Below are 12,199 nucleotides of genomic sequence, written 5' to 3' on the forward strand. Positions count from 1 at the left end.
ACACAGAGAGAGAGAGAGAGAGAGAGAGAGAGAGAGAGGGAGGGAGGGAGGGAGGGAGGGAGGAATATAAGCATGCTTGGTACCAAGCACCAGGCTTGGTAGTGAGGTGAAGAAATCTCAATCATAGATGTGAGTGAGATTAGTTGGATGGAAAGTACATTCTCATATTTTTCTCTTTGTACTTTACAATATATATATATATATATATATATATATATATATATATATGTGTGTGTGTGTGTATACATATACATATATATATATATATATATATGTGTATACATATACATATATATATGTGTGTGTGTGTGTGTACACATATATAAGAGAGAGAGAGAGAGAGAGAGAGAACACAGAGAGAGAGAGAGAGAGAGAGAGAGAGAGAGAGGGAGGGAGGGAGGGAGGGAGGGAGGAATATAAGCATGCTTGGTACCAAGCACCAGGCTTGGTAGTGAGGTGAAGAAATCTCAATCATAGATGTGAGTGAGATTAGTTGGATGGAAAGTACATTCTCATATTTTTCTCTTTGTACTTTACAAGCTCAGATGTGGGGTTGAGATGCATCCATCTCACTACCAACCACCAATATTATGCTATGAGTGGTAGGATAGTCTGCTTGGTATAATGAGGGAGGGAACAAAGTAGGCTTTGAGGCTTCGGCCCAAGAACCTCTTGGGTTGCTCCATATTGATTAAGTTTCCAGGGATGTTGGAAAGAAAGCCATAGCTATCGACATTGGAAATTGGGCCTCTAATGGAAGAGAAACAACTAGCATAGCATTATGACTTATATTGTCATCACTAGTCACTTGATGGTCCTTATAGTTCATGTTTTAAGAAGTCTACTGTTCCCATTGGAATGAGAAGCATGTGGTTATAATCCACACAATGTTTGAAGTGTGATTAGGTGGGAATCTTACATCAATTGCACAAGTTGAGGTGGATGTAGAGAACTGGCTTTGGGTCATTGCTCCTTTTTGAATTGTAAATGAAGGTGAGAAATATCTTTGAACATCCTTCCATGTATTATAAGGTTGACAACAGAAGCTAAAGAAACCATTCTCTAGATCCCTACATGTAACCTAGACCTCATTGCTTCGCAAGATTTGCAATTGAGATGGCTTTAGAACAAATAGTTTAATTATTTGTTCTATAACAAACCAATTTCTTGTTCTCTGTTTGTAACTTGTAACCCTGCTAGGCAGTACCTGACAGGATAATTATGAACAAAGTGAAACCAGATTTTTGTGGATGTCCTCCAAATTAAGAAACATTTGCACACTGACCACCTTTAAGCATTATGATCAAAAGTTCAAAAATCTTTTTTGTGGAAAATTACATGAAAATAGCCTGCATAACAATCTGTTAGCAACTTTAAGCCCAAAAGTGCAGGTATTTTCTCTTATAGATTAGAGTAGTGTTTTCTGTATTGGCTGTTTGGTCGGGGCTGATATTTCTTTTTAAGATTCTTGTTGCAAAACTATATGATTTCATAATTTTTTATCATTTTTGGCAATTTTTTCAGAAATATATCAGGTTTTTCAGATATATCCAGTGAAATTGGACCTCAAAAAATTGGTCAAAATGTTACGACATTGATTTTTTACTTTTATTTGTTTAAAGATTGGGTTTGAATTTATGGTTAGTGGAGGTCTAAGCCCAAATCAATAGTTCCTTATATAAATATATGAAAAGAAGACCTAGGGCTCAATTAAGCCAAATTCTCTTGCAAGAGTTCCAAGTCTCTTTCAGTTAGTGACCATTTTGCATGAGCATGACACGTTGAAGTGCACTGTGTGATGTGGTGCCGCCCTAACTGTGCCTCCATCATTGACTACGGCTGATGAAGCCCATTTTCTTCCTTGACTTCTTGCTGCCTGTAAGTTTTTTGCCCCTAAATCTTTCAAATTTTTATTCTTTGTTCTCATTTTCATCATGGATGCTTAAGTTTTGGCTCAAAAGATGTCGAAAAGGCAAGTTAAAATGGTTTAGCCCTCATATTGTACACTTGGAAATATCAGTAAGTTGACCAATTTCTTTATTAAATTTGGGACTCAAAAATAAAAAACCTAGGACCTTTCTTCACAACTCCGTTCTCTGATACATCAAGCATGGATGTCTATGATATGTATACACATTACCCGATATGTTCACCCCAATATCTACTAAATATCTCCATTATATCCTTGAAATCCGCCATTCATTATAAAACTTTTCAGACCGACATATCTCCAACATTTAGAACACTAAACTAGAGTATCTTGAAATAAAAGGGAAGATGTTTCCAGGAGAGCCATATGACCAGCTATTTTTTGTGGCACTTAATTTGGATCAACAAAGAACTATTTTCAGAAAATAGGTATAATTTTATGAAGATGAATAAGCGACAACTGACTAGACATTCAGAGATAAGAAAAAAGCGTTCATGCACAACCATTGCAACTTCAACTGAAGATAAGATGAGGGGGAATCATTGGACATGTCCAATGGAGACCATTGAGTAAATTTTTTAAGAGTGATACGAAGGTGGTTGGCTAAGAAATAGAACTAGGAAAGGACGGACCTATACAAATATAGGTAAAGCTATTAAAAAAATGGATGCATCCCGTTATAGTGCTGAGGGCCCATTTGGTTGATAAGATATATCAAAAGTAAGAAGTAGATCAAAGTTATTACTTCTTAAATTATAAAGTAGGAAGTAAAAAAGTATCACTTCCACTTCAATTACTTGTTTTTGCTTGGGTAGCAATTATAAACATCGCTAGGAAGAGAGAGAGAGAGAGAGAGAGAGAGAGAGAGAGAGAGAGAGAGAGAGAATATTTCTCAATTTTAGAAATAAAGAATATCCATGTAATATCAAAATTAATTTTATTCCTATATTGTCTCACCTATCAGCTACTTCAGAGGTACTTCCGAGCCTGGAGGATAGAAAGAATGGTTAAGAAATAGGAATGCACATAAGAGCCATGTCAACATTTAAGGAAGTACTAGATGTAGTTTTCCTACTGAAAGTAGTTTTCATATTAAAGCAAACATACTTTTTTGCTCAGAAGTAGCAGAAATAGTCCCTACCTCTTTTATTTTAGCTAATTAATAGCTACTTCCACACAAACAAACAGGCCCTGAATCAAGAAAAGAGGATTCATGTAGCAGATTCAAATATTTGGGACGAAAAGGTTTTACTTATTTTCATAGATTTGAATTTTGAGCATTTTTAATTCCCGAACAGTACACTTGAAGTGATGAGACTTTAAACTTTCTGTGTGATCTATGATATGTATACACATTACCCGATATGTTCACCCCAATATCTACTAAATATCTCCATTATATCCTTGAAATCCGCCATTCATTATAAAACTTTTCAGACCGACATATCTCCAACATTTAGAACACTAAACTAGAGTATCTTGAAATAAAAGGGAAGATGTTTCCAGGAGAGCCATATGACCAGCTATTTTTTGTGGCACTTAATTTGGATCAACAAAGAACTATTTTCAGAAAATAGGTATAATTTTATGAAGATGAATAAGCGACAACTGACTAGACATTCAGAGATAAGAAAAAAGCGTTCATGCACAACCATTGCAACTTCAACTGAAGATAAGATGAGGGGGAATCATTGGACATGTCCAATGGAGACCATTGAGTAAATTTTTTAAGAGTGATACGAAGGTGGTTGGCTAAGAAATAGAACTAGGAAAGGACGGACCTATACAAATATAGGTAAAGCTATTAAAAAAATGGATGCATCCCGTTATAGTGCTGAGGGCCCATTTGGTTGATAAGATATATCAAAAGTAAGAAGTAGATCAAAGTTATTACTTCTTAAATTATAAAGTAGGAAGTAAAAAAGTATCACTTCCACTTCAATTACTTGTTTTTGCTTGGGTAGCAATTATAAACATCGCTAGGAAGAGAGAGAGAGAGAGAGAGAGAGAGAGAGAGAGAGAGAGAGAGAGAGAATATTTCTCAATTTTAGAAATAAAGAATATCCATGTAATATCAAAATTAATTTTATTCCTATATTGTCTCACCTATCAGCTACTTCAGAGGTACTTCCGAGCCTGGAGGATAGAAAGAATGGTTAAGAAATAGGAATGCACATAAGAGCCATGTCAACATTTAAGGAAGTACTAGATGTAGTTTTCCTACTGAAAGTAGTTTTCATATTAAAGCAAACATACTTTTTTGCTCAGAAGTAGCAGAAATAGTCCCTACCTCTTTTATTTTAGCTAATTAATAGCTACTTCCACACAAACAAACAGGCCCTGAATCAAGAAAAGAGGATTCATGTAGCAGATTCAAATATTTGGGACGAAAAGGTTTTACTTATTTTCATAGATTTGAATTTTGAGCATTTTTAATTCCCGAACAGTACACTTGAAGTGATGAGACTTTAAACTTTCTGTGTGATTTCAGAGCAGGAGGGACGCTGAGATGTTACTTTTTTTTTTGGCATCAATGAATAGGTAGACTTCACTTCCTTATCACCCATCAGCACTGAATATTATCAGAGATGAAGGTAAAGCAAAAGGATAGGAGTGTATCAAAAAAATCATACAAGAATGAACAGTGAAACATACCTGACATGTTCTGAATATATAAAGGAAGCGATGCCGCTTAATCAGAAGAACTTCCCTAGAGAAGCATGCCTTAATAAGGTCCAAATTGGATAAAGCAAACTTTGTTCTGGCAAGAGCTGAAGGAAGAAATTTTGTTGCATCATTAGGAGCAGAGAGACTGGAGTCCACAGATTTTCCATATTCTGATTGTTTGAATGCTTCAGAAAACCCTGAAGCAGGTATATATACATAAGGTCTGGACTGATCGGACCAATACTGTGCTTGATCCTTTTTAGATGTAACCTGAAAGTATGGAACTCAGCCTGCTGCTGCAAATGTGCAAGCATCACTGTCCTATTTAAATACGAGAAATGAATTACCTCTTGGAGAAAGTCAGCAACCCCTTTACGAGGTGGCAGTGAAAACCCCAATGATTCAAAGAATTCAACAACATGTATCCTGGGACCTTGATAAATGATATGCCCATCAGATAAAAGTAATATATCATCAAACAGGTCAAATGTTTCTGGTGCAGGCTGCAGTAGGGAGATCAGCACAGTAGCCTCCATCTGATGCACAAAATTCTGCATACATTTCACTATTTGATAAGTTGTAGAGCTATCAAGCCCGGTAGAAATTTCATCCATGAAAAGAGTTTTCCTCGGCCCAACAATCACTTCTCCTGCACTCAATGATAACTAAGAAAATCAATAAAATATCCTATTGAATGATGTAAAAAAAATTTGCAAGCCATCTAAGAGGAAAGAAGACGCTTCCATTATGCGCCTTAAGTAGTGACATTTAGAACATCCATATTTACTTGAGAAGTTCTTTTCTTTTTTAAGAAAAGGGGTGAAGTTTATTTTTCATATAGTTCATCGATGAGAAATATGAATCTGAAACCGTAAATATAAAGAACGAATGCCCTTTCCTTGAATCATTGATAAGTAACAAAATATGATAAGCACACAGACTAGTAGATTACCATTTGCATGCAATTCAAAAATATTATCATAGTCTATCTTAGCAAACAATTAATCAGTATAAAACTTCAAGATTACTGAACTGGGAATCAATTTCTTCAGTGTGTGAAATTAAACTTTTTCCTTCAACCAAAATGTTCTCCACCTCAAAAATTATAGTAGAAGTAGTGTTCTACTTCTACATCACGATAATAGCCCAGCCAAAAGCTCCACCATCAACTTTTTACGAAGACTAAAAAGGATAAGAATAGTAACATAGAAAAATGGACAAAATATTCTCTAACTAACATGATTACAAGATTTAGTTCATGCTGGTTATAAGCTACCTAAGACGAAGGCCATCTTTATTCTGCCTTATTTTTAACGGCTTGTGATAGGCAGTAAAATAAAAGCAAAATAACCACAAATTGGTAGAGCAGGTGCTGACCCAAAGAAACTAAAAAGAAACAAATTAAAGTGCCAAATGACAACTAAAACTCTATTCTCAGGTTGGTAGAGTCTAAATCATTTCCAAATATCAAACAGGCAAAAGAACCTTTAAAGTTAACTTTTGAACTCCAAACTTCAAAATAGAGCATCGATTAGAACAAGAATTTAAGTAATAATGGAAGAAATGATTCCAAATTGAGTAAAAGCGTAATATCAACACGGGAGAAACTATGCTTAGAAGGGTCTAAAGGTTGAATTAAGAGCATGGAAGACTAATAACCTGTTGTCACTCGTTTTTTCTGACCACCTGAGACACCCCTTACCATATCGCTACCAACCTGTGTATCTGCGCACACATCAAGCCCAAGTACCTTTAAGATATAGTCTGTTGCAAGGCTGTGCTTCTTTCCCACAACTGAAGTTGCCTGTACAATAGAATTTGTAAATGGTACAATTTCGGACAAAAGCAGTACAAAGACAGTACGTTGAGCAATTTAGCAGCAGCATGGATTATGACCTTCATAAATGCATCAATTTCTGGAGTAGGACGCACATTCCTTTCCTTCTCAAGCCTGGCTAGATCTTTTAAATAGTCTTATACATGAGCAGATGAAGCAAAAGAGAACTAATCATGAGCAGAACACAATTTGCAAGTGAAAGGAAAACTAGCATTGTTCAGGAACAAAATAATAATGCTTTAACTATGATGCATCAAAGCATGTTCCCTTTCGAGATTGACCATAGAAGTCGGGAATGTGGGACACCATAGCGGACCGCGACCCGGGTTCAATCATCCCGGATTCATGGTGGAACACGACCCGATTCACCAATTCTAATGACCTAATTTAGAATTCAAACAAATTGAACTTTTGAGAGAAATAACTCTTTTTCAAGAGAATAAACAACAAATAACATGAGAAATTAAGCAAATAAAGTATGCAAACATTAATTGCAACATGATTCCCAATGTTTCTTAACCACTGATATTATCAACTTGAATTAGAATATTCCTTAAACTTAACGCTTGCAAAACCTTTTATTCCTACATTTAAGAACCAAACCTAAAGCGTAACAAGTTCCATGGTGTACCGTACAAGCCTTCGCCCCTCGTACCCAATTCTCAATAAGTGTCGTACCACGCTTTCGTACCCGTCTGTTGAACTGGAATAAACCGGATTCCATGCAACTATAGTTTTGACTTGGATGGAATTGTAACAACAAACATAACCATAAAGATGGTCACATTATAACAAGTTGAAGAAATATCTCCTAGATCAAGACAGCTAATGTAGATCTAACTTGCATGGGAACGGTTAGGGATACTGGTATGGGTACGGGTATGGGTGTGGATGCAGGTGCAGGTACCGATAGTGGTACGGGACATGACAATATTGCAAAATGTAGGGTACAGGGACACGACTACATACATATATTGAAATTAATAAATTACATAAGATTATACTTTTTTCTCTATTCATGTGTTATTAGAATCAAAATTCCTATCACATTTTTAAGTTTCTTTTATTTCGTTGATCATTATAATTGGAAACTAGTCATTTCTGAACTACACACTCAAACGACCCTATATAAAGTCATAGTTTTAAACTTTGTGCATGGGCCAAAAAACCTGAACTATGTCTAACGAGTTTCAAGAAATGAATATGAATTGTAGGATATACATCCAAGAAACGTATGAGAAGTGTTTTAAATTGAAACAAATATCATTGCATGTTTGAATAAACATATGCATATGTCCAAGGAGTGTCCATGAAGTTTCGGTATAGAAGGTGTCAGGTACGTGTCTGGTACGAGTACGGTTTCATGATACAAGTACCCAGATAACATAGGTATAGATTATAACTCAGATTAGCACACGTGACAGGAAAATGTTAAGGGAAATTGAGATTGGTCTGGTCAACTTGTAGAAGTTAGGCTATATGATCTTTGCTTGTGGCAGTTCTAACTATTTGATTAGCGTCTTTGCTACACACATTCCAAAGCAGTACTCTTCCTGATTCCAGATTCAGCGATTCATACCATGACTTCCTAAACTAGATATCTGAATTTGTGCATATTAATAAGTAGTGAGTTGGGCGTTCACAGAAATGTTGAATCATGCAAGCACACTCTTTGATTTTCAATGGAAGAATTTTTTTTCTTTTTTTTCGGCCTCACTGTAAATGAAAAAGTATACACACCATTAGTTGGCAAAAGAGAAAAGAGAGAAAACAGTCAAGATCCAAAGATGATAAAGATTAATTGTCAAATATCAAATTGTCAATTGAACAAAAATTGACGGAGACTGATTAAAGCAAGAATATAAATTACTTAACGTATACAGTGAATCTAGACACTCTATTAAAGACAAGGGACAGTAAAATATTTTCTAATAGCCATCATGCTCAATCAACAAAAATTGGCGGAGACTGATTTTCCATGGTGTGTTCCAAAATACTCATAGCTACACTGATCCAACATGGATCAGTGCTGACCAATATTCGAAATCATGGTGAGAACATCTGCCGACGTCCAAAATAGTATTGATGAGTGAAAAAGTGGTTCCAAAACTTAAACCTCCATAAGTAACTTGTTAAAAACATGTTATCCACCACAAGAAAAATGATCCACGTGATGCTTCAGGACAAAGTTTTGAAATTTCTTTGCATCTTATTCCCAGCCTAGTTTGAATGGGTAGATCAAGATGATAGGTTTGGATCGCCTAGATATAGGGCTCCATGAAATTCATAGATAACAGTTTGTGGAACCAGGGACTGCAGTAGGAAATTTGGCCAACTAACAGATTAAAAAGCCTACTTAGTGGAAGGATGGAAAAGGACGAGAGAGTAAAGGAAAAAGGGGGAGGAGAAAAGTTAACATTTTTATGAAGAAGCATAAAAAGCAATACACGAACTTCAGACTAGAAAAAAGATATCTGATTGCCTGATTCACTATTTTAGTAGAGGATAACTGGAGAATTATGTCTCCAGAACTAACTATGATGTGCATGGAACCATGAAAACTATCACTTTATGTGCATGAGCCTCACTCTTTGTGTGTATGTGTGAAGGAGGGAGATGTTCTTTTTTTTTTTTTTTTTTTGGGGGGGGGGGGGGGGAGCGGGGGGGGGGGTAGTACATGTACTCATGAGGACAGAAGAAAGGCAAAACAACATCTTTGAAAGATAAATTAGTCTCAGCATACTTGTTCAATTATCAAATTTTCCTGCTTGTAGAGAACCCATAATCACTTGGAGGAAAGTAATACTAAAAGGTTGAGTAGAAAGACAACCGGAAAAATTGTCGTTTGCACCCTGACATCTTGCAGCAAAATCTAAAGTCTCGCGTACAGTTAGCTCTCCAATATGATTATCTGTCTGACTGATGTACGCAGATGTTCTTTGAACAAAAAACTCATCAAGAAATTTTCCATTATACTTCACTTGTCCGGTTACCTGACTTAAGAGACGAGGGAGAAAAGGGGGCTGAGAATATATCTTAACAAGGCCAAGGTGATAAAATACAAATATACATTCTACATCGAAGCAGGTTATATAATTCACATCAAAGCAGATATTGTTACTAAAAGTAGTAATTGTACACAAGGAAAGGCAAAATAAGATATGGCAGAAACTAACAAGTAACTACTGACATCAGCTTCGAACAACAGTTTAAGAGTCGGCTATTAATACTGGTATTTTCAGCAGATTTTTTTCAATGTATTAAATGGTTAAAATGCATGATATTTATCATGTTATAAAGGTAAAAATTATATTGCCAATAGATTGGACAATAATGTTGTTCTTTTACTTAGACCCTCATTCTGGTTTTCTTCATCATAGTCACCTCCTTTCAGCAGATATTGTATCTGCAGTTTCCGTAAGAATTAAGTAAATGCATCTCCCTTTTATTCTAATTTCTTTTGGTTTGAACTGAACTATTACTCTGCTAGGTGTGCGCTTCAGGAGGTTAGGGCTATGTCCCACTAGTGTTATGTACTAAAAGAATCAACAAGATTTAAAATCTAAGGAGGGTTCTTAGAGGAAAAAAAATAAAGATATACCACATCATAGTAAATAGATCGAATACGTCCATTACATTTAAAAAAAAAACAGGTCAGGAGGATGACAAGTATTTCAAGAACCAATTTATGTTGAACAGGTTTCCTGGAAAGAGAAAAATAAACAGAAAAAATATTTGGTACCTATGTTGTCCATGCTAATCAAAGGAAAATATTCACTTTTGATAGGCCAATAAATAAGTGGAGGATAGAGGAGGGAGATTTCAAGTATTGCCCTTTTGAATATTACTACTTTAACCAGTAGGGCCATGTGTATATTAAACTACAGATAAGATTTTTCATAACTTAAAACATTAGGAAACATAAGTTTTTCACAGACTAACACCAAAATCTTCCGTAATCCTATATTACCGCCTAGAATCTTAATAATTAAAAACCGAAACTTTAAACTATTTGTGCATCATGATTATGAATATCACTCTGTGTGCCTCGCAGGTCCATGCCTGCCTAATAAGTCCATCCATAGCTGAAGAAGAGAGATAAGAGTTTAATATCAAGCTTTGATGAACTCCTATGGTAACATGTACAGGATCTGACTTCTTATCATCCCATGCTAGTTAATAGTTACACAATATACATATTCTTAAGTATGTATGTATATAATCTCTTCATCAATGAAAATCGTGTCTTCTATTTCCTTTTCTAGAACTTACTACCAGTGTATTTCTCAATATATTATTTTGACTTGTTATGATACGGGATGCTACTTATAAATGGTTGAGAAAATTAATACTTCTAGAGCGTGTTATGCGTTGCATTGTACAATCTCAACACAATGATCATAAAGCTCAATAAGTAATAATATTTTCTTTCTCTCTCTAATTGAGAAAAAGTGAAAATAAAGAATCAAAAAAGTACCTTTAAATTAGAGTCAAGTTTACCGGCAAGAGCCAAGAGTAAGGTGGACTTCCCCGCACCAGGAGGTCCCAACAGAAGGGTCATTCTGCCACCATAAGCGTAATAAATGATAAGCACTATAAATTCCAGAACTTTTAATTGCTTAGACCATTTAGCCAAAAAAAATAGTGTTTTGTAGGCATGATATTGGGCTGTTTGCTAAGGTATAATTGGACAAGAGCCCAATTTGAATAAGGCTAAATGGCACTTAAATACCCTATTGTTTCACCATCTTTACATTTAAATATCCTAAGTTGTAAAAAAGTAGCATTTTAATACTATAAGTTGTAAAAAATTGGCACGTTCGTAACTTCTGTTAATTTTCTTGGGAATGTTCCTAGAAATATGTCCTAACAATTAATGAAAGGTACTGAAGTGCTACTTTCTTATAAGAGTGTTAAAAGTGCTACTTTCTTATACTTAGCATATTGAAGTGCTACTTTTTACAACTTAGAATATTTAAGTGTAAATATGGTGAAACAGTAGGGCATTTAAGTGCCAAATTTTCACAACTTAAGGTACTGAAGTGCTCTTTTTTTACAACTTAGGGTGTTAAAAGTGCTACTTTCTTATAACTTAGCATGTTGGAGTGCTACTTTTTACAACTTAGAATATTTAAGTGTAAATATGGTGAAACAGTAGGGTATTTAAGTGCCAATTTTTCACAACTTAAGGTACTAAAGTGCTCTTTTTTTACAACGTAGGGTGTTAAAAGTGCTACTTTTTACAACTGAGGGTATTTAAATGTAAAGATAGTGAAACAGTAGGGTATTTAAGTGCCAGTTAGCCTTTGAATAGATAGGCAAAGAGATGAGGCTTTATTAAGAGAAGTGTAACAAGATTAAGTCCTAACTGAGTTAAACTCTGGTCATAGACAAAACCCAGCTCTTCGAATAACATAATGACTACTCTCCTCCAAAAGGAAAGGGGAAAGGGGAAAGGGAGAAAGAGAGAAAAATGTGAATTGTCTGTTTGATCAGCTAAGTTTTATATAGAATGTGAAATATTTCAGAAATTAACATATAAAAGAAAAGGAGGGTTTGTCACACCTTCCTGGTTTGACCACACCACTAACATTATCCAAGATGGTGAGAGAGTGTTTCTTTGGCCGAAGTATCCTCAAGGATGTGAGAAGCATCTGCGCGTTGAATGCATGTACAGAACAATTAATGAAGAAGAAGCTAGATTGAAGACTAAGAAAGGAATAAACAGCATCTGATTAAAATCACCCCCAGTTAAATGCCCATTT

General features: G+C 35.3%; 1 protein-coding gene across 3 annotated transcripts in view; it reads right to left on the reverse strand.

The window, feature by feature from the left end:
* The window catches only part of LOC109829754 (ABC transporter G family member 31), a 38,895-nt gene that overhangs the window by 25,559 nt on the left and 1,137 nt on the right, over window positions 1-12,199 (reverse strand). For 2 of the 3 annotated variants that reach the window (XM_020396782.1, XM_020396781.1), the window contains 7 exons: window positions 12,000-12,088; window positions 10,912-10,996; window positions 9,265-9,427; window positions 6,494-6,570; window positions 6,257-6,401; window positions 4,945-5,246; window positions 4,586-4,867 (listed from right to left, as the gene is read on the reverse strand). In XM_020396782.1, the coding sequence (XP_020252371.1) occupies window positions 4,586-4,867; window positions 4,945-5,246; window positions 6,257-6,401; window positions 6,494-6,570; window positions 9,265-9,427; window positions 10,912-10,996; window positions 12,000-12,088 (1,143 nt within the window). The remainder of the gene's footprint in view (window positions 1-4,585; window positions 4,868-4,944; window positions 5,247-6,256; window positions 6,402-6,493; window positions 6,571-9,264; window positions 9,428-10,911; window positions 10,997-11,999; window positions 12,089-12,199) is intronic. The other variant, XM_020396783.1, reaches the window with a different exon arrangement.

Source organism: Asparagus officinalis, chromosome 2 (assembly GCF_001876935.1).
Source record: "Asparagus officinalis chromosome 2, Aspof.V1, whole genome shotgun sequence".
Taxonomy (NCBI): domain Eukaryota; kingdom Viridiplantae; phylum Streptophyta; class Magnoliopsida; order Asparagales; family Asparagaceae; genus Asparagus; species Asparagus officinalis.